Here is a 24227-nt window from a genome sequence, read left to right as displayed (position 1 = left end):
ACAACAGACGTTAATCCCAGATAGGAAATACATATATAATAACTTCATATACTCACTTTGAAAGACTTTACACCAGGACTTATTGGCAGAGAATGGGACAATCAACTTGCAGAGTAAGAAAGAAAAGGAAAGTCATCACTAGATAGTATAAACTACATGATCTAAATATTGGTGCTTAGAAGTGAACCTCAGTATAGTGTCATAATGATTATGACGACTGCAGATTGTCCTAGAGAACGTTTCTTATTAGAACCTACCGAAAAAAGATATTAGCGCTTCCGAGGAACGATACCATAAGTGTATGCAATATTACATGAACCTAGTTTAACGCTAGTATATAGTATAATTGCATACAGCAATGATCTCTCACAAACTAAATCAGAAAGTTGCAAATACTGTATGAATAAAGAATACGCCCCCCTAATACTCAACATATACTTATTTTCCTATGCTGGTAATCTACTGATGGTTTTCACTATGATTTGACACGATTATGCAAATAAGACTGGTCAGGTATAATCACTTGCTAAAAAAATACTTCTAAGGATATACGAATATAACGAACGATATAAATCGTAATACCACACGTGAACTCACAATACAACTAAGCAAAGAGAACATATCAATTATATAACATTAAACCTAGTCAATTGAGCAAATAACGGTCCAAAAGTAACTAAAAAGATTAAGAAATAGACTAGATAGACTGTACCGAAATGCAAAATATTCATACAGATGGGTAGAATTAGAAGTCGAATATTTGGTCAGTTTAATGTGAAGTCATCTTTAAAAATCGCTATCAAAAAGAATAAATAGAAAGCTCTGTGTAATTTACATACAGAAATAGCAAATAAACATTCACCCACAATTTCCAGGAAATTCAGTGATTGGAGGATAAGGAACATTAGAGTTTAAGGTCTGATTTGAACATGCAATAGGAGAAAAATCTGATAAAGGACATTCGTTTGAGAAGTCAGTAGAAACATTAGACTGTGGAGTAGTTTGGCAAGAGGCTAAGTAATTGTCATTAAAAACACGAACTTTGTAGTTTGGATCAAATGGTATACCACGTAACAAACAAACTTCCCTTTTTAAAGCTAATATCTGAGTTTGTAGTACCAAGTTGGATTTCTCAAGATAGCTAGCACGTAATGCTATTGTATCTTCACGACGCTTGCGGTTGTCTCTTGAACGTTTAGCTGCCAAGTTGTTTTTCAGCCTACGCTGAATATAGCGATCATCTTTATCTGACGTCTTCATTTTTTCGGAGGACCTGGTTACGGTACTGCAGTCGGAATTGCAGTCTGAAGAGCTTATCTGTGAGTCCTTCGTACTCAATGACACGGGTTTATCATCGATACCAGGTGAACTATTGGTGAAATTAAGTCTAGAGTTTCTCCCTCGACTTCGTCTCTTTGTATTCGGACAAATCGTGTTATCCTGTACGTCAGTTGAGGTAGACGGTGAATCAGCATTTGAAAACGTCTGATGCACGTATGGATGTGGACAAACTCCAGGTGAGTACGTAATGGGAGGCATAGGATTTATGGAACCAGAAGTTGAGTGATGCAAGCCAAAGTTATTTAGTGTAAGAGAGGGGAGTATATGTCTTTGAAGTTCTGTATCATAGTTGTATTCTTTTTTGAAAGCATCAGTGTTTACTGAATTAATTGTTTGTTCGAGAGATGGATATATGCAAGATGAAAATGAAGGATGAATAGTTTGAAAACCTCCAACTTGTGTATTAAGTTGACATGCATCTCGAATTTGAAGATTTGCATGTAGGTCAAGGGACGTACCATCAAACGGCACCTGCATCATATCAGCTGACGGCTGATTCGAAGCACACGAAACCCCGCGCTTAAACTAGTCTTGGCTTTTCAATGCGTATAAACATCACGAAAAAGTTTGAACAGGTTGTTCCAATTTCAGCTTTTTAAGACCGTAAAAACGCATTACTATGTCTTTATTATTACTCATAATAAATCGCTCAACGAAAATTTGGTTTTTTTTGACGATATTCATCGAGTTTCTCGAAGAGAGATAGAACTAGTTTAGTATTTTTAAGATCCAGAACTCATATTTGTGCAAAAGAAATGTAAAGCCAAAGCTTTATGTAAGTTTGGGTTGTTTTGGAATGTTATTTTATCTGAAATAATTTGTAAGAATGTTTAAATCTTGATATTCAGATTCAGATTCAGATTTGTGTAGTAAGGACAGAAGGCCTACGGCCTATGTTATTCCTTTTCTAGTATGCTTCTGTGAGTGTCCAGTCTTTTCTTAAAAGAGTCAATTGAAGGTGCGGATACCACTGCTTCAGGCAGCAGGTTCCAAGTATTGATGACTCGGTGTGAAAACCTGTATGCCACGGCTATTTTGTTCGTTCTTGGCTTTTCTACTCGCCTGCTATGTCCTCTGAGGTGTCCCGATCTAGTGGGAAGGAAGAGAGAGAATAAGTTAGGTCCGAAATCATTTCTCAGTATTCTGTACATCAATATTAGATCTCCCCTTAGTCTGCGATAGGACAGAGTAAAGAGGTTCAGTTTTTCAAGCCGCTCTTTATATGATAAACCCCGGAGTTCCGGAATTGCACGCGTAGCTGCCCTCTGTACCTTTTCTAGTATATCTGAGTCACCTTTTAAACAGGGGCTTGCAGTCTGAACACAGTTCTCTAACTTAGTTCTCACTAAGGATGTGTATAATGTGGTGAACATGGTAGTATCAAGCTTAGTGAATGTTCTTTTTAAAGCACAGAGGGTTTGAAACCCCTTAACTGCGACCTCCCGGCAATGGGCCGTCGTCTTAAGATCATTGCTCACTGTCACCCCTAGGTCCTTATGAGACCGGACTACGGGTAGTGACACATCCCCTATGCTGTACGTATTAACCTTTGAATCCCCCAAGTGCATGTAGACACACTTTTCCGAGTTGATAGGCATTAGCCACTCTTTAGACCAGTTTATCATATTATTTAAGTCCGCCTGAAGAGTAAATACGTCTTTGTCTCCAGTTATTACTCGCCAAATTTTTACATCGTCAGCGTATAATAACATTGGCGACTGTACTATACTTGTAAGATCATTAACGTACATTATAAAAAGTAAAGGACCTGGGACGGAACCTTGGGGTACTCCACTAAGTACTGGTCTCCAGATGGAGCACTTGGAATTTATTCTTACTTTTTGCCTACGACCTACTAGGAAATCCTTAATCCATTTTAAAAGAGGTCCGGCAATACCAAGGTTTGCCAACTTCAATAGCAGTCTATTAGTTGGCACCTTGTCAAAAGCCTTACTGAAGTCTATGTAGACAACATCCACTGAGTTTCCATTGTCTAGCGCATTAATCCAGAGCTCCCTAGCTATAAGGAGGTTCGTTGTACAGTATAGACCCTTTCTAAAACCATGTTGTGCCATGTTCAGCAAGTTATTGGTTTCCATAAATGCTGTTATGGTCCGTTTGATTATCCTTTCCAGTATTTTAATTACAACACTGGTGAGGCTTACGGGTCTGTAATTTGATGGAACTTGTCGTAGACCAGTTTTATGCATGGGAGTGACGATTGCGTCCTTCCAGTCCATAGGTAACACACCTTGGTCAAGTGACGTTTTGAATATCACAGTCAGTGGGCTGCGATATATTGGGCAATATGTCTCAAGATTTTGGGGTGTAGCTCATCTGGTCCTGTTGACTTCTCCATGTTTAGGGTGCTAAGAGCCTTAAGCACATCGTTTTGGTCGAAGTCCACGGTGAGCAGCTGGTTTGTTGACTCTGTAATTGGGTCTGGTTCTTTCTCTAGAGGAGGTTCCTGAGTGAAAACTGCCCCAAAATAGTCAGCCATAACCTCAGCTTTTTCCTGATCTTCCTCTATCATTTCAGATTCACTTCCTACTTTAATTAGGTTGGGAATCCAGTGATGAATCCTTGTTCTGTAGTTTATGTACGAGAATATCCTCTTGGGCTGCTTGAGTGCAGATTGTGCCAGCTGCATTTCATATTTTCTTTGCACTTCCCGAATTTTAGTTATACACTCGTTTCTTATCGATCTGTAGTGTTCCATCGTACCTGCTGTGCCAAGGCGGATGGCAACATCCCAGCATTTCTTCTTTTGTCTTAGTAAGCGTCGAATATCCCGCCCTAACCAGGGATGTCCGTGCTTCTTTTTCTTTGGGATAGTCCAGGGTATGTATGGTTGAGTTACCCGATTGTATAACTGCCTGAATAGAGTCCATGCCTCTTGTACTGATGCCTTTGAGTCAATTTCCCAGTTCTCAGCCGATGCTGCGGAGTTAATTGCCTGCATATCTGCCTTCCATATGTTAGGACGGGCCGGCGCAATTGTTTGACAAGCAATGTCAGCCATGAATTTGAATAAGATGACTGCATGGTCGCTTCTCCCAAGTGGTGGGAGAAAAGCCGTTTGACCAACGTCATCACCGTGTGTGAAGACTAAATCTAAAAGAGAGGAAGAGTTTCTTAAGTCGTATCTTGTGGGATCTCTAATGTGTTGGAATAATGCTAGTCCAATCGAGGTTTCTAACAGTTTGGAGTCGAACGACGATATAGATGACTCTACTTCTAAGTTAACCCAGTTTATATATGGTGCATTAAAGTCGCCTACTACAAGGCTTTTGCCGTTGTTACACCAGGACTTAAGTTTACTGAGGAGAAAATCATCTGCTACACATTCTGGACTGAGATAAACTACAACTACTTCAATACCTTGCCTTCGGCATTTCAACTTACATCTCACCAGTTCACATGTCCCTGAAACATGTGCTACTGTCTCAGCTAATCTTATGGTTAGGGTACTTTTCGTGTACACAATAACCCCGCCTCCCCTTCTGTTTAATCTATCAGCCCTACTGGTTATGAAACCAGTCAATTGGATTTCACTATCTAATACTTCTGACGTTAACCAAGTTTCCGAGACAGCGATAACGTCCGGTTTTTCTTTATCCACCAATGACTTCAGCTCCGCCATTTTATTTAGTAGGCTGCGAGCATTTGTGTAGCACACTTTTAAGTCTGTGGAGAGCTTTCCCTTGCCACCCAGAGTGGCTTGGGGATCGTTTTGCTCCGAACTTTTACAATCTGAAAACCCTTAAGAACGAGGTTTCTCTCACCGTTTCGGCGACGCTCGTTTATTTCCGCTTCTGCAGCTCTTCTCTTAATACGATCAGCTAGGCTGAGGTCCTCACGGACATATATTCCGGACCCAATCAGTTTACGTGAATTACTTAGAACCAGGTTCCTTTCTTCCACCGTGTTGAATGTAACCTTTAGGAGGCGGTTTTTCTGAGGACTTTCGGAATCCGCCTTTTTTCCTATTCTATAAAGCTTACAAATACTAACTCCTGAACCTGTATCTGGGAGTAGTTTACTTAATGATGTCTTAATATGATTGAGATCATGTTCAAATCTTGCCTTTGGTTCAGTGTCTGAAGATTCTCTTATCTTATGAAAAATGACTGATCTCTCAGAGAGATCTGTCTTTTCACGCGGTGAGGATTTTTCTTCTGATAAAGTCCCTTCCGATGTCTTGCTGACCAGCTGCGTTTTGCCTACAGCCTTTTTCTTCTTATTTTTTTTCTTCTTACCGAAGTCCATTTGTCACCACTCAGAACAGCCACACCTGGACTATGTGGAACGGTGACAGTTTTATCCGGATCTTCTATTTCGACTAGAGGTGTATGACTGCCGATGTCAATATCAAGCGACACTTCATTTCTCGTTAATGTCAACGGAGATTTCACGTTCCCGTCAACCGCAGTCAGGTGTTTAATGGGTCCAGTAGCAGCACTTACTACACTGACACATTCTTCATCGTCAGTGATCCTGTTATCAGTGCTTCCGCCATCGTTTTTCTTTCAGGCCAAAGCCAATAGGCACATAGCCTCCTGTATTAGTACCTTTTTATCCGTACAGCAGAACACACAAAGCCAATGTGAGTTAGGCTTCGAGCATCTTTTGTAAGCCGTCGGACTTAGTCGTGTACACATTTTGTGATACCACTTTTTACAGTCGTCACACTGCATTCCCTCCTCAACGGAGAACAAACAATTTGGTTGCCCACATTTGTGAGTCTTACCAACCATTGTAATTCGATTTAAAAGGTTTAAAAACAAAAAATGATAACAATGTGAACACAAGTGTTAGTCAAGGACTAAAATCAGGTACCCAGGACAAAATGTAGCCAAAAATTTCAAACTTTAACCAAAGAACTCTTAGTTAAAGTAGACCAAGAATGCTTTTTAGTGCAATAAGTACCAAAAGCAAGTATAATCACAACAAGTACAAAAATCAAAAATCACTGCCCTTTTTGAAATTGTTATAATCTACTGTGAATAAATCCACAAAATAAATAGCTCTGTAAGACTTCGACATTAGATGCCAACCGCATTAGTTTTAATGGACTCACCTAGCTCAAAGTGCTCGGTCATGCATCGGCACCAGATCGTGAGTTGGAACGCCGTGCTCAACTTCTCCCGCAATCGCTAGCAAGATAAGATCAGTCAGTCCCCGATATATTGATAGCTTATCAAATATATCTTCGAACCTTTTCACTTCTGTCATTTTATTTCAATTGGTGGGTACGATGCATATTAGAAGCTGTTACTAGTTAAAGCGTTGTCAAATCCCAAATACCTGTGGCATCTTCATTGGTGAGCCCAACGTGGTCTGGTACACCATATTGTAAATTGTGAGTCTGTTCCATTTTTGGATTTCATATATCACTGCTTTATTTTAATTTTTAGATATGATATTTTTCCCGTGTTTTTGAATATATATATTTTTCCTCGTCCATTTTTTACCTAATATTTCTCCGTGAGGAACAGACACCTAAGGTACTTAAGATAAAGACTATGACCCCAACTTCGTTTCGGTTAACGTCCTGCTGACCATACAACATCGAAGCCTGGTTCTGCTACGAAGAGGCCGACCTCTACGAGCATGGCGTGACCGACACACGTGCACAATGCCTCGCAGTAGTCAAGGCACTACCGTGCGTAACATCTAGCATGTTTACTAGCCATGTTTCGGCCCCCTACGAAACACTGAAACGATCTATCCTTAAACGCGGAGACCTGTCCGATAAACAAAGGTTAGACCAACTCCTTAATAACATCAACCTGCAACACGGTCCTGCGACAGACATGCTGCAAAGAATGAGAGAAGTTATCGGCCAAACAACCTTCGATGCTGGCCTATTCAAACAACTTTTCTTACCCAAAGTTCCTTAACAGGTGCAAGCTATGCTGGTCTCGTTCCAAAACAACGCCTTAGACGAGCTGGCTGAATCAGCCGACCGCATCCTTTAAACCACGAAATCTTCTGATACCGAAGTTCTTTCAGTCAAAGGAAAACCTCAAACGACACAGAATGACATTACGGGACTATGTCATTCTCTGACACGTTATCTACGATTTCGTAATAACCGTGAACGCTCACACACTCCGCGAAGAAGCACTTCAAGTAGGCGATCTGTCTCTAGACCACGAGAGACGGATAACCAAGACTAGTGCTGATATCATAACCAGATTGGAATGTCCTCCAGAAATTTTAGAAAACCATGCAATTTTCCCAACTCAAAATCCACCAACATGAAAAACAGTTCGGGAAACTCCCAAGCCGGCACGCGTTAACGACAACCGTAGCTGGCGAACGTAACTGATAAAAGGTACGTTTGCCTTAACGTGGGTTTATGCAAACCCATTCACTGGATTTTTGTTGTTGGTATAGATCTGCTACAACACCACAATCTATTCATCGATACGCGCAAACGGAGGCTAGTGGACGGAAACAATAGTTTGTTTCTTTGCGTAACTCCTTTTTCCGGTTGCAAATTATCTCCAGTTACAATAAGGCACACGACAGATCCATTCTATTAACCACTACTCGATAAGTATTCTGGGATACACCAAACGCAGGCAAAATTGCCGTATGTAACCAGCAACGTTACAAAGCACATCATGACTACAGGACCACTTGTATTCTCGAAAGCGCACCGACTGGCTCTCGAAAAGTTGATGTTGGCCAAATTCGAATTCGATCACGTGATAGAGTTCAGAATCATTCTACGGTCAAGCAGCCCATGGGCATCACCGTTGCACACGTTCCTCAAAAAGGACAACAACGATTGGCGTCCAACTGGTGACTATCGGCGACTGAATGCGAAAACCATTACCGATCGTTACTCGTTGCCTTAACACATTCTGTTTTAAACTGTACACTATCGCGTAACATCTTTTCTTTCGACCACTGCCTGCCTAATTTCCCATTTTTGAGTTCCACTGACAAGCAACAAGGTGACACTACTCCAAAAACACGCGGTGTTTAAGCGATAAATTTTCTGCAATCATAAAGTCATTTCAGATGGCTCGTTTATTGACAACTACACAATTATCTGGATTCATTCAATTGTTTTGATTCGAGCGAGTGACAAAAACGTCAACAGCACTAGGTACTCTGGAATTAATTGCCATACTGCGTGTTTTATTCTGGATGCTTTTGGACCATTACTCCTCCTCACGAATGGCGTTATATATGTCGTCTACTGAATAATCTAATCATCGAAAATATTCCAGATGATTGCCGTATGCTTCTCTATCAGTTGCTCATTCAGTAAATTTCTCAAAATCATATCAGTCTAAGTAGAGGTTTAGCGACACAATCATGTATGCAAATCATCAGAATAAGCACTCGAGCAAAGCTCCTACAAACTGGGAACATCAGTATTGAATTTGCCCCAAAACTCACTAAGTTTCAAGCCATTATAATAAACATGAGTTTGGAATCTACTCCCTTGGGTTCAACTTATGTTCTCCCTGATAAGCACATGAGAATCAATCACCGTTAATCATTTTGTAAAGACTTAGTTAGCCAAAGATATCTTGCAGCGCCACATCACCTAGAAATGTGGCACGTAGGCTTAGTTGATTTCAATAACTTATAATCACTATAACTCAATTACATTGTATTCCGCCTCATGTTAAACTGCATACTTGCAACTAACTTGTATGCACCATCAACCGGTAGGTATGAATATAAATAAATAGTCTATGAAAAATTAGAACATTGAGTCTAGACCATGTCTCTTACGAATACACTCGTGTTTAACGAATTGCTCTTAGTTATCTGTCCAAAATTCATATAATTATAACTTTGTACGTATGAGAACATTTTTTGATAGTCATTCATATGTACCAGTAGTATTGTGGTGTGCTACTTATATTAACATAAGGAGTATATGATGCGACTTAAAAACGTAATGTCTGGCAGCAGAAGATGGGGGAAGATCAAGAAAGAAACACAATGCAATTTGTAAAAAAACGCATGAACAATGAAATGTGAGACAATGGATTGATGTTTACGACAGGAACAGTTCGGTTTGATATGATGGATTGATATTTGTTATATCTTGAAAAGTTGATTTTTCTTGATACTACCGTGTATAACAGAGCACTAGAACACCAAACCCTTTCAAGTCGCAGTAAGAAGACAGAAGACTAACTAAAGGGATATTATTCCGAACAGTGTCAATCATAGTACAAAATTGTTAGGTATTTATAATTTTTAGTGAGAACGAAATCACCATTATAGTCTTCCAATCCACATACAGGGGGTTATTAGCATTATCCAATAGGGAAGCTACACATTGGAATTCTAGAATATTCTTCCGAAAGGTGATTGGATGAGACGTCTTCGGCTCCTTCTGAGCCTCTTCAGCTTCCTCGAGTTCACCGGTGGTCCGTCATCACACCTTCCCCCTTTAAAGTCCGTTGTGTAAGATTTTTTATCTATTAAGATTTTTTTCTTGGATCCACCTGAAGCTTGGGTGTCGCATTCCTCTTGCGGTTCATTACTCTCGAGGGTCGTACAGTGTCGTTTGTCTTTTCGATGTTTGCGCTCATGATGGTTCTTCTGAGATGAATCTACGAGCAATTGAAATGTCAACCGGTTTTCTTTGACCACTGTACTATCACTTCTTTGCATTTGTTTTATATGTCTTATGCATTTTCCGACACCTTTCCGGACTAGGTACAGTACATTTCCGATTCGACGTTCTATGACGCCTGGTTCCCACTTCCTATTACCTTGATACGATCTGACAAGTACCTTTTCACCCACCTGGAAGCTACGATTGACCTTACGACCTTCATTCGTGGGTTTATTTGTCTTTCTGGGCGGCAACATACTGTTAAAGACTGTCCGGATTTTCCTTCCGACCATACACTCGGCCGGAGACTTTCCTTCTGGTACTGCCGGATAAGGGGTAACTCTGTAAGACATCAAGAAATTATTAACCACTTGTTCTGGGATACCCTCACCTCCTCTTTTGACCAGAGCTCTTTTTAACGTATCTACGAATCTTTCTGCTTGGCCATTCGACTGAGGATGGTACGGAGGAGATTGTAGGTGCGATATACCATTTTCACTGCAAAAGCGTTTGAAAACAGATGACATAAACTGAGTACTGTTGTCGGTCACTAATATCTCTGGAACCCCGAAACTAGCAAACAATCCTGAAAATCTTCTTACTGTACTCTCCGATGTCATTTTGGGCATGTCATATACTTCTGGCCATTTTGTGAAAGCATCGACAACAACTAAGTAATTTCTACCTTGTATTGGTCCGGCGAAATCAGCATGTATTCTTTGCCAAGGTCCGTCCGGTTTAGGTCATGGTTGTGGTTCAGCTTTCGTTGGATTCTTCGCAGCCTCTAGACAGGACCAACAACTGCGAAATTTTTGCTCTATATCATGGTCCATTGACGGCCAGTATGCATAGCTGCGAGCTAGTGACTTCATTTTACTTATCCCCGGATGCCCGCTGTGGAACTGTTTAATGACTTGGTGTCGAAGATTTCTGGGGATAACGATACGGTGGCCAAACATTATACATGAATCGACAACTGTTAGTGACTCTCGTCGACTAAAATATTGTAAGAGTTCTCTGTGTAGTCTAGATGAAGGCCACTTGTTGAGTATGCAATGGTGAACAATCTTCAATACATTATCCTTCTTGCTGGCCTCTTTAATGGCTTCGAATGTGACCGGGAGTCCGGAAACTGCGTCTGACAATACTTTGTGAACCTCGACCTCGACATCTATGGCGGCTACAAGCACCTCTTCTTCTTGTTTTGCATGCAGACCAATCAATCTTGAGAGGGCATCTGCCTATCCGAAATCCGTTGTTGGTTGATACTTTATCTTGAAATCATAGCCCAGCAGTGTTGTTGCCCATCTCTGTAGCCGGTTTGCTGTATATACAGGGATACCGTTTTTTGATCCAAAAACTGCCAGTAACGGTTTATGGTCTGTAAGTAAAGTGAACTGTCTACCAAACAGCATCTTGTGGAACTTTTTTACCGCAAATATAATGGAGAGAGCTTCTTTTTCTACCTGACTGTAGTTCCTTTCAGTCATAGTTAGTGATCTCGCAGCGTGTGCGATTGCTTCCTCAGACCCGTCAGGTTAAGTGTGTGAAATTACTGCCCCTATTCCATAGTTAGATGCATCTGCTGCGACTATAATTGGAAGATGTGGATCATAGTGTGTCAATAAAAGATTTGATGATAGGAGCTGTTTTAGTTTTAGGAATGCTTCCTGACATTCGTTTGACCATAACCACTTGGTATCTTTTTTCAGTAAGCAATTAAGAGGAGCACAATGACGATGCAAATCTGGATGAAGAACACCATAATGACTAATCATTCACAAGAAAGAACGTAAAGTTGATACATCTGTCGGTGGAGGTATGGACTTAATGGCTTCGACATTTTCAGGATCAGGTTTTCTCCCGTTTTTATCCATTATGAATCCCAGATACCGGACTTGCTCCATGTAAAAATCACATTTTTCAGCACGCAGTCTGAACCCATAATCTGCTATGCGTCTGAGAACCGTATCCACCTTATTCTCTAAATCAGCATAGTCTGTACCCATGATCAATATATCATCGAGATAGGCCGCGGTACCAAGAATGTCTTATAACATAGTGTCTATAACTTGTTGGAAGATTGAAGGAGCGGTCTTTACTCCAAAAGGAAGTCTGTTATATCGGAACAACCCCTTTTGCGTGTTTATTGTCAAGTAATGCTTACACTCATCCGCTACCGGAATCCGTAGATAAGCGTCTGATAGATCTAATTTCGCAAAATACTTACCCCCATTCAGTTTCGCAAATAAATCCTCTGGTACCGGCAATGGGTATTTATGGGCTTCAAGCGCTTCATTTAGTCCCGTCGAATAATCTGCACGTAGCCGGATACTTCCATTTGGCTTTTTGACAATCACTATTGGAGCTGCCCAATCAGAAAAGTTTACTGGCTCTATTATTCCACTTCTTTGCAGACCCTCTAACTCTTGTTCAACAATAGGTAGCGCTGCATAGGGTACCGGGCGTTTTGGTCTGAAGACGGGGGTGACTCCTAGTTTAAGAATCAATAGTGCTTTTACCTTTTTGCATTCCCCCAACTCTTCCGTAAACACCTGACTATGTCTTTCCAATACAACACTCTTCAGATCCTCTTCTACCGGTTTATTGGTTCTCACTGCGCTGCATATGTGGTTAATGGGGTGGTTTGCTAATTGTAGTGTTTCTATCAAGTCTAGACCTAGCAAATCTAATCCTGGATTCTGTGTAAGATATAAAGTTGCATTCGTTTTCGCGTTCCCTTTCGAAACTGTACAACAAACCTCTCCAACAATATTTAGTTTTCCTCCAGAAGCGCTGTGAGCTAACTGGGTTGTTGGAAGCACCTGTGGTTTTCCGATAAGATTCCAAGTTCTTCGACTAATAAGTGTGATGTCCGAAGCGGTGTCGAGCTGCAGGCGGGCAGGCTTTTTATTTATATCCAAGTTTACATACTTTCTTTCGCGGCAAATTCGTGCTCGATTATGTGATACCAATATTTTGTTATTTCGAGCACTAAATCTGTATTTCTTCGAGTAGGGTTTCAAAGAATGTCGTTTATGGGTTCTTCTTCTGCAACAGTTTTCTTTATGTCCTTTTCGATGACATTTGCTACAACAATGTCCATTATATGGGCAGAATCTTTTATAATGCCAGCCCCCACAAGACCAACATGGAGATGAAGGCTGATTATCTGTGTGCGATACCTTTCTTGAGTAAGAATCTTTCTTTCCGCTTACAGCATGAACGTATGGCAACTGGCCATTGTTTTCGACCATGGAAGTGTCAATCTTTAGGTTTGCCAATCTCTGGCACTCTGCGGTTACTTCTTGTAGTGTCATTTTCGGACACTGTTCAATTTTACTCAAAATTCTGGTTTTAATATCGGCATCCACAAGAGATTGGAGGCTGCACACAAATACGAGACACTTAAACTGGTCTTCTGTTATTGCTGATAGTTTGAAGCGCTCACATTCACGGTTTACTAAACCCGCATGCTTCACCCAGTCATCATCACCTGCTTTTGTCATCTTGAGACATTGATAACGAATATTAAACAAGGATGACTGTTCAGCAAAGATTTGCGACAAAATCTCAATCGTTGCATCAAAAGAAAAATCTTTTGGATTCTTCGGAAGGATAAAGTTACTGTAACGTTCATGTTCAACAGTTCCAAGTTTTCGCAAGAGCATTCTGACCTTAGAGGCGTCATCAAGTTTTTTGAGGTCGACCTCGAACAAATCTTCATATTTCTTGAACCAAGTTTCAAAAGTAATGTCAGCTGAACCATCAAAATTAAATTCATGGATAGAATTAACAATCTGGTCAACATGAGATTTGAAGGGATCATCTGTAACTTATTTTTGATCCAGGTTCATTTTCTGAGTTATCATCTCTATCATGCGCAGCTGGGACTGTTCTTGGCGTTCCAGTAAGGCTTCAAATTGTTCAAAGGTAAATGACATATTGGTACAACAACCCGTCGCCAGATGTTATATCTTGAAAAGTTGATTTTTCTTGATACTACCGTGTATAACAGAGCACTAGAACACCAAACCCTTTCAAGTCGCAGTAAGAAGACAGAAGACTGACTAAAGGGATATTATTCCGAACAGTGTCAATCATAGTACAAAATTGTCAGGTATTTATAATTTTTAGTGAGAACGAAATCACCATTATAGTCTTCCAATCCACATACAGGGGGTTATTAGCATTATCCAATAGGGAAGCCACACATTGGAATTCTAGAATATTCTTCCGAAAGGTGATTGGATGAGACGTCTTCGGCTCCTTCTGAGCCTCTTCAGCTTCCTCGAGTTCACCGGTGGTCCGTCATCACAGTATTTTTGCAAATTAACGAATTATTATATGGTTTTTGCATTTTACCATTGGCTCTGTAATTTTGTGTCAAATACAATTCGATTGTTTTCCATTGGTGTTCGTGTTCACTGCAGTATTACTAAATTCTATCACGGTCAAGTAAAAATAAGGTCAAGAAAATCTCCTCGTAACTAGATAAACCGTATCAAACAAACTGGAACACTAGTTGAAATTCTTCTCCACAGTAATACTTTTATTCTTTCAGTTAGCCTACTAATACAAATGCAAGTGGAAATCAACACATATGGACAGGTTACCGGCATGAACGTTAGTTGCTTTCATAAGTTAAACCAATAGCAGTACCAATATTGACATTACTATAATATTCATTGCTTTTTAATATTTCTAAACACAAAATATGTACTACCTATAAGTTAATCTATTCACAAGCATCTTACGGCGACCTATTAAAATATTTCTACACGGAATCACTTTATTCTTATTATCCCATGTTTAGCCCAAATTTTCATTTTAAGCGTGTTAAGCATCAAACCAAACATTTTAAAATTGTTACATGTATTTCTCGACCAGATGCCTCCGCCTTTTTGATTTGTCTTTCAGCTTATCAATACCCGGAGGATTCCTACTATTCTTTGTATCCTCCGGTGCGCGACAATCCCATCCAGTTTGATATCGAATTAACGTCACGTTGATTCTGATGGGAGAGTAGTGTAGTGGCATTGGACCATAACCACACAATCCTCAAAGCTGAACACTAGACTCCTCGGAAAATAGATATTCAATATTTAATGTGGAGAAATACTTATCGATGGGGAAGGCGGGAACAAGGAGTTGAATTAATCGGAGTTGATCGGATGGCATGACTCGGCCATGCATGCGTGGTCCCTTCTGAATGTTACGTTATATCTCTTATTCATATTAAATATATTGTTCTATCTCTAGCCCAAGTTTGTTCTCTATCATGTATTGGTAATTGTTACAATGTAGTGAGTTGGTGTAGACAATGATATGACTTCCACGTAAGATCTTATAGATTAGGCAGTTATATCATGACAAATCTACAATTTTAGGATTAGGTCTATTACTAGAGCATCACTGAAATCATAGTAGGCCATAATTCTACAAGACCTCTATCAGATTCAAATGGATACTCTTAACTTGCGTAGACCGTTTCACTCGATGGCCAGAAGCAGTACCTATCAAGGACATCACTTCTGAAACAGTGGCTCGCGCCTTCGTCGAACGATGGGTAGCAAACTTCGGCTGCCCTTCAACCATCACTACAGACCGCGGACGGCAGTTCGAATCTGAACTTTTCCGTCGTCTGACCTCACTTTTAGGAATCACTCGCTTCCGAACGACCGCCTACCACCCACAAGCAAACGCGTTGTTAGAACGTTTTCATCGACAGCTGAAAACTTCACTATCAGCCGCAAATGTTTCACAGTGGACCGACGCTCTCCCATTCGTCTTACTAGGTATTCGCAATACAGTGAAAGCCGACATTGGATACACTGCGGCTCAACTCGTTTATGGAACGACACTCTGACTTCCAGGAGAATTCGTGGACACTTCATCTTCTTCGTTGAACATGGATCATAACTCCTACACGAGCAGGCTTACAAACGCAATGCGTTCAGTAAAACCTGTTTCCACTCGATCTCAATCAACTGATGTTTTCGTTCAACCTGATTTACGATATAGTACATACGTCTTCCTTCGTCGAGACTCACATGGACGACCTCTCGAATCAGCATACGAAGGGCCCTTCAAAGTTGTTCAGCGCGAACCTAAGCACTATATAGTCTATGAGAACAGAACCGACGATAGCATCAGAATCGACCTCATCAAAGCAGCGTATCTAAATGGAAACCCTATCCATGTCGATTTCGCTTCGGTACAATCTAGAGACATGATTACTACCCTCATGATACGCAATCCCACAGCCAACACGCACGTGGGTACTTCAGCAGTATCTGAAAATAGATTTGAATCAACCCGTTCTGGAAGAAGAGTGAGGTTTCCAGAACATTTAAACAACTATTACACCTAAGACACTTTTGCCCGCTTTGTTTCTTTACGCGCGTACGAGTGTAATTCGATATGCACTTACAAGCGTTTTTGAGACACCCGTATCAAATTATATCAAAACGCAAAGTCCGTGCTCAATTTAGAAGCTTCTAATTTCAGAAATAGGAAAAATTATATCAAAATACGAAATACCGTAAACGGTACAGCCTGTGCTATACAGTCAGAAGTTTCTCCAACGCAAAGTAGCGCGCTAGACAATAAAAGAAACAGTTAATAACAAAGGGTTCGATACCTGAGGATCAATAAAAATATTCCCAACAAGATGGAACCAAATATCTATCTGCAGGTATTCCAGCGATCTTCTCAACCAGACAACAAAAAGGTTAATAGCCACAAACCGAACCACGCCGTGACCTTGAACTTAGTCAAACACGACTTTATTGTCAGTAGTCCGACAACATGCAATAGAAAATTAGGCAACAGAAGATAAGTTTTTGATCAAAATCACATAATAAAAGCTTAGACGAGGAAAGTGGAGAACAAAAGGTGTGATTAAACGAGGTTAAAGTACACGACAAAAAAAGAAAAAACAAGTAACTGACAGTACTGTATGACAAAAACGCTGTGGAGGGATCTTCATCGTTCTCTATTCGTTACAGCAAGTACGATGGAACGCTACAGGTCGGTAAGAAACACGTGTATAAATAAAGTCTGGGAAGCTCGAAGAAAACATGTGATACAGTTGGCGCAATCTGCAATCAAGCAGCCTAAGAGACTATTCTCGTACACAAATTACAGAAGAGAACGTGATTGGTATAATGGAAACAATTATTATAACCAATTGTACCAGTGGTTTTTACCGTACCTGTTTGTTTAACTGTATTAAAACCTCACCTTCTTCCGCTAACTGTGACCTCTCACGCTTTCGTTTACGCTACGTAGTCTCGCTTGTACTGTTTGGCACTATCTCGGTATTATATCGATACCACGAGATTGCCAACAAATATGTTCTATTACGACAGTCAATCGCCTTCTGGCTTTTGGTTTACGAAGCGATCAAACCTAATATCTGGTACGCAATCTTCCTGTAGTGGTGATCACAGCTAGTAGCAACTCGACGCCAACTACAGATGTATCATTGAATTCGCAGCCTAGTTAAAGAAGGGACTGAATCTGGAATGATAGAGGAAGTTCAGGAAAAAGCAAAGGCTATGGCTGACTATTTTGGGGCAGTGTTCACACAGGAACCTCCTCTAAACAAAGAACTAGACCAAAATACAGAGATAACACACCACCTACTCACCGTGGACTTCGATCAAGATTATGTGCTTAAGGCTCTTAGCACCCTAGTCATGGAAATGTCAACAGGACCAGGTGAACTATATCCCAAAATCTTAAGACATACTGAACACTATATCGTAGCTCCACTGGCTGGGATATTCAATATATCGCTTGACCATTGTGTGTCACCCATGGACTGGAAGGATGCAGTCGTCACTTTCATACATAAAACAGGACAAAGACAACTTCCATCGAACTACAGGCCTATCAGCCTCAACAGTGTTGTAGTTAAAATATTCAAAGGATTTTCAACAAGAACATAATGACATTTGTAGAAACCAATAACTGGCTAAACAGCCAACAAAATGATTTCAGAAAGGGTTTACCTTGCACAACGGACCACTTTATGGCAAAGGAATTTTGGATAAAGGCGCTAGACAACGGAAACTCTGTGGATGTTGTCTACATGGACTTCAGTAAGGCATTGGACAAGGTGCCAACTAATAGACTGCTAATGAAGTTGGGAAACCATGGTATTACCGGACCTCTTTTAAAATGGCTTAAGGATTTCCTAGTAGGTCGTAGGCAAAAAGTAAGAATAAATTCCAAGTGCTCCATGTAGAGACTAGTAATTAGTGGAGTACCCCAAGGTTCCGTCCTAGGTGCTTTACTTTTTATACTGTATGCAAGTGGTCTTACAAGTATAGTACAGTCTCCAATGTTATTATACGCTGACGATGTGAAAATCTGGCGAGTATTAACGGGAGACGCAGATGCATGCACCCTTCAGGCAGACTTAAAAAATGTGATAGACTGGTCTAAAGAGTGGCTGATGCTTATTAACACGGCAAAGTATGTCCACATGCACTTGGGGGATACAAAGGTTAATGGGTACAGCATAGGGGAAGTTCCTGTACCCGTAGTCTCACAAGGATCTTGAGGTGACAGTGAGTCATGATTTTAAGACCACGTCCATTGCCGTGCGGCCGCAGCTAAGAGGTTTCGAACCCTCTGGGCTTTAAAACGGACATTCACCAAGTTAGATACTACCATGTTCGCCACAGTATACACAACCTCAATGAGAACTAAGCTTGCGAACTGCGTTCCGGCTGCAAGACCCTGTTTAAAAGGTGACTCGGATATCCTGGAAGAAGTACAGAATGCAGCTGCCCGTGCAATTACAGAACTTCGGGTTTACTATACAAAGATCTGCTTGAAAATATTGTAGCAGTAAATAAATCCCTAAAATAAATAGCTCTGTAAGTTTTCGACATTGGATGCTGACCATATGTTTTAGTGGACTCATCTAGCTGAAGGCGCTCGGTCAGGCATCCACACCAGATCACGTGTGGTAACGCCGTGCTCAACATCAACCGCAATCGCTAGCCAGATTAGATCAGAGAATTCCGATATATTGGTCATCGCCAAATATACTCTTCCGATCTCCTCGACTCTGTCTTTTGATTTCTCTTGGTGGGAACGAAATATATTAGAAGGTGTTACTGGTAGAAGCGTTGTCAAACACTGAATACCTGTGACATCATCAAGCTTAATGGTAAGACACAAGTGGTTAACCTTATCAAAAGCTTTTGAGAAATCAAGGTAAATGATATCAACCTTTCCCTTGCGATCGAGGATGCTTGTCCATCTGTCAACCGCAGTCAGCAGGTTGGTTATACAAGAGTAACCCTTCCTGAAACCATGCTGTTGGGGTGAGAAGAAATTTAAGGACAGTAGATAGTGGTTTAAACCGTCGCATATCAGGGACTCCATGAGTTTTGAAGGTATTGAGAGAAGAGCCGCCGGACGATAACTTGAAGGTTCATTGCGTCGACCTCCTTTGAAAATTTGTGTGATGTGAGCCAACTTCCAATTTACCGGTAATTTGCCTCGGCTTAGCGAGTGTGAAAACATCACGCTAAGCGGCGTTGTCAGGATTGGGGCTGCCTCCCTCAGTATGGCAGGATGAACCGTATCCGGGCCAGGAGAAGTATCTAATCTTAAGTGCTGCAATTTCCGGAACACCAAGTCAGCGCTTAGGTCTACTTCGGAAAGTCCTGTGGAATTGCAGATGAAACTGTCGTCAGTAAAGTTGATGTCAGCCGGTTGAAGTGTTTGAGAGTAATGTGCCGCCAGAAGGTCAGCGGCGTCGCCATCGTTGTTGGTCGGGCCGTTGAGACCTAGCAGTTGGGAAACTCCAGTTTTGGCTTGACGAAGAGAGGCTGCATAGCGGAATAGGCTTCTAGGGTTGGAGGCAAATTTGTCCATCGTTGTTGGTCTGGCTGTTAAGACTCCAGTTTTGGCTTGACGAAGAGAGGCTGCATAACAGAATAAGCTTTTCAGATTGAAGACAAATTTATCCATAAGCTTCATCTGGTATTGGAGTCTACCTTCGTGCATATGTTCCTTATATGTTTATATTGCCTGTACGCGCCGTTGTTGTCAGTTCGTTTGTATTCTGCCCAACAGTGCCTTTTGCGGCTTAGCAGGCGAAGGGTACGGTTCTTGATTACTGTAGGTGGCTTGAAGCTTTTGGGAACCGTTTGAGGAACTGAATGGTTTGTAGCACATAGGAGCGTGTGCAGTAGGAAGTCCCAATGACCGTCCACGTCGAGTTGAGGGTGAACATCCCAAACCACCTGTTGTAGATAGTCATGTAGAGCTGGCACATTCAGCCGTTTAAAATTCCAACGCAAATTATTGTTGGGATACCTCAGCTTAGTTTTGATGACAAAACTGAAGGCTATGACGGCATGATCGCTCTTTCCCAGAGGAGCCAGGATTGAGAGGTTGTCAACTAGGAATTCTTCGTTTGTGAATACACAGTCTAAGCGCGATGGTGCCTGACTGTTTCTCCAACGAGTTACCGACCTCACATTTTCATATAAGCCCAAGTCGTCGATGAGGTTGAAGAACCGAGCTTCAATTGAGTTGTCGCCTCCGGTGTACGTGTGTTCCGCGAAGTTGACTCTAGGGAGATTAAAGTCCCCTAGAATCAGGATGTGTGTGAAACCGAGACGGGTGGAACGGGATAGTCCTTCCAGCATACGACTATCGTACTCGATGTCGGCAGTTGGCTTCCTGTAAATGATTCCGACTAGACACCTCGAAGTACTGGACAATCTTACAGAGCACCATATGGATTCCTCAAGATTGTTAAACTCGAGGTTGTGAACTTGGTGCACCTCCAAGCAAGAGCTTATGTATATGGCTACTCCGCCCCCAATTCCTGTTTTTCTGTCGTTGCGGAACAAAGTCATCCCAGGTAATGCTAACTCTTGGTCCGAGAACTGAGAAGATATCCAGGTTTCAGATATTCCTATCAGATGGGCCTTATTAGCGTTGCTAAGTTCACGTAATTCATCCAGTTTATTTGGTAGACTCGCGGCGTTCATATATAAGCAGTTTATGCTTTCAATTTGGAACGCGTGGGCTTCGTCCTGTTTTTCTGTATGAGCCTTATGTGAATGGACAGGTAGCCCACCTATATGAGGTTTGCCGAGGTGGTAGGCCCTGTCCTTTACACGTTTTTATCATTTAGACAGTCCACGAGTGGAATGGTCAGCTCCAACTTGCTTTTGTGTTTGGTCCTAGCTTCATATGGCCTATCCGGGTGCATGTGGATTCCAGGTGGCAAACGACGTCTGTTGGCACGAAATGCTTCCAGAACTGCAGCCGCCATGTGGGAAGATGGGAAGGTTATCTTCATTAGACGGGGTCTGGGGTCACCGTCCTTCTTGGCTAGTCTAGTCACATGCTGAGTCAGTATGTGTTTGAGCCTCAAGGACTGTTTGATGAATTTCCATTCCCTGATGTCAGAATGTGATTGAGTAGGGTCTGCATTTTCCGGTATACCTTGCACAATTATGTTTCTTCCGCGGAAAAACTGATCGCAAGTTTCTTTGGGGATGTTCCGTATGATATTGCGCTCACAGTATGGTATGTCGGGCAATATTCTTACGTTACCATCGGATTTCAACAAGTGACTTGCTAGCAAGACGTCCTCAACGTCGGCAGCATTCTTAAGTGTTACTCGGAGAAGCCTCGGGTGATTTAGATGCTTAGAATCCTCTCCTCAAGTGAGCCGGGTGACCGTCAAAGGCTCTATTCTAGGAAGTTCGAGCTTCTTGTTCAATTCACTCCAGAGCATCCTGTCGTTTTTGTCCTGCAGACTGAGAGGAAGATCAGGATTGTCAACGAGGTTCATGATAATGAGAGAATCGTCACGAACTGTTGTTACTTTACCAGATTTCACGATGGGTTCAGGTTTAATAACTTGTTGCTTGGAGGTCAGTGGGCGTTTTTGAGTCTTGGGCTCTTTGTTGACCGGACGAACAGTCTTGGGGGTAGACTGTGCGACCAAATCACCAGTTATTTTCCGTACAGCAACACTTGGGTTGCTCGGCTTAGGCAGTGATGCCTGGTTCTTTTGGGCTCCCTTAACGTGGGTCGAATCACCTACAGGGTTTTTGGGAACCACTGTTGTGTTCAGGGACCCTAAGCTGGGAGACCCGAGTTTGCTTAAGGAGTCTAGTACCGTCGACGTAATGATGGTGCTGAGCCTCGACACGTCATCATTAGTGTTGACGGATGCTCCATCGGTGGTATACCTATCGGCATCCCTATTTTTGTGTCCGTCGCACGCTCTTGTTTGTCTACCGGTTTTTTTACTATCGTTATCCCAGTTAACTGACAACTTGTTCCGAAGACCTGTCAGTAGGACAATGATGTTACTCAGCAAGACTACAGCGTCCGTGCTGCACGTGACACACACCCACTTTTGCTCTGACTTGCTGAGTCTGTTGTAAGCAGTTGCTGTCAGATCTGTGCATGCTTCGTGGAACCAACCTTTGCAGTTGTCGCACTGCATGCCAGTTGTAACAGCAAAACGGCATCCCGGACGTTTGCATGAGTTTTTCATGACTGTGTTGAAGCAAACTATGTTATAGATGCTTGCAAAAGCCTAAGACCTTTAAAGAAAACACTGAAAAGCACACTGAAAACGGACAAAAATAGGTAAAAACGAGTGATATAAACTGAAACTAGTCTATACATGAAAAACAAAAAAAACCGAATAGTAAGCTGAGGCAAAACCACAGGTAACAATTAAATATGGTGAAACTCAAAAAAAGTAATCTACTGAACGTATAGGTCAGGATAGATTCTTTAGAACTGAAATGGTACTTTTGTTGCGTAAGAACACAGCAAAAGTTTGATATATGCAAATCACGTTAGGACTAAACTTCCCGTTCGAAACCAAGAAGAGAAGAGGCCCTAGTACTGAGCCCTGGGGGACCCCACTTGGACATTCCATAGCCTGAGATAAAGTGAGATTAACTCTAACCTTAAAGTGTCGATTTTTTAGGTATGAAGTAAGCCAATCGATTAGAGGTGGGCTGATACCTAGTCGTTTGAGCTTATTCGTAAGACACAAGTGGTTAACCTTATCAAAAGCTTTTGAGAAATCAAGGTAAATGATATCAACCTTTCCCTTGCAATCGAGGATGCTTGTCCATCTGTCAACCGCAGTCAGCAGGTTGGTTATACAAGAGTAACCCTTCCTGAAACCATGCTGTTGGGGTGAGAAGAAATTTAAGGACAGTAGATAGTGGTTTAAACCGTCGCATATCAGGGACTCCATGAGTTTTGAAGGTATTGAGAGAAGAGTCACCGGTCGGTAACTTGAAAATTGGTGTGATGTGAGCCAGCTTCCTATCTTCCGGTAATTTGCCTCGGCTTAGCGAGTGTGAGAGCATCACGCTAAGTGGCATTGCCAGGATTGAGGCCGCTTCCCTCAGTATAGCAGAATGGACCATATCCGGGCCAGAAGTGTCTATTCTTATGTGCTACAGTTTCCGGAACACCAGGTCAGCTCTCAGGTTCACTTCAGAGAGTCCTTTGGAGTTGCAGATGAAGCTTTCGTCAGTATAGTTGAAACGTTGAAATGTCCGAGAGTAGTGTTCAGCCAAAAGGTTAGCGGCGTCGCCGTCGTTGTTGGTCTGGCTGTTAAGACTCCAGTTTTGGCTTGACGAAGAGAGGCTGCATAACAGAATAAGCTTTTCAGATTGAAGACAAATTTATCCATAAGCTTCATCTGGTATTGGAGTCTACCTTCGTGCATATGTTCCTTATATGTTTGTATTGCCTGTACGCGCCGTTGTTGTCAGTTCGTTTGTATTCTGCCCAACAGTGCCTTTTGCGGCTTAGCAGGCGAAGAGTGCGGATTTTGATGATTGTGGGTTGCTGATAGCTATGGAGGACCGTTTGAGGAACTGAATGATTTGAAGTACATATGAGCGTGTGCAGTAAGAAGTCCCAATGAGCATCAACATCTAGTTGAAGGTGAACATCCCAATCCCCCTGTTGTAGATAGTCATGTAGAGCTGAAACATTCAACCGTTTGAAATTCAAGCGCAAGTTGTTGTTGGTTTATATTAGCTCAATTTCGGTGACCAAACTGTAAGCTATAACGTCGTGATCGCTTTTTCTCAAGGGAGCCAGGATTGAGAGGTCGTCAATTAAGAATTCTTCGTTTGTAAATACACAGTCTAAGCGCGATGGTGTCTGACTGTTTCTCCAACGAGTTGCTGGCCTCACATTTTCGTATAATCCCAAGTCATCGATGAGGTTGAAGAATCGAGCTTCAGCTGAGTTT

The 24227-nt window shown here is 41.7% G+C and overlaps 1 protein-coding gene across 1 annotated transcript; it reads right to left on the bottom strand.

The window, feature by feature from the left end:
- Window positions 1-613: 613 nt before the first annotated feature.
- MS3_00004651 (uncharacterized protein) lies at window positions 614-1821 on the bottom strand (the record flags this gene model as incomplete). The annotated part of the gene is made up of 1 exon (XM_012946569.3): window positions 614-1821. The coding sequence occupies one exon, from the start codon at window positions 1819-1821 to the stop codon at window positions 859-861; it is 963 nt and encodes a 320-aa protein (XP_012802023.1). The 3' UTR covers window positions 614-858.
- Window positions 1822-24227: the final 22406 nt, after the last annotated feature.

The sequence above is a fragment of the Schistosoma haematobium genome, chromosome ZW (assembly GCF_000699445.3).
Source record: "Schistosoma haematobium chromosome ZW, whole genome shotgun sequence".
In the NCBI taxonomy this organism is placed as follows: domain Eukaryota; kingdom Metazoa; phylum Platyhelminthes; class Trematoda; order Strigeidida; family Schistosomatidae; genus Schistosoma; species Schistosoma haematobium.
This window is presented reverse-complemented; position numbering and strand designations above follow the sequence as displayed.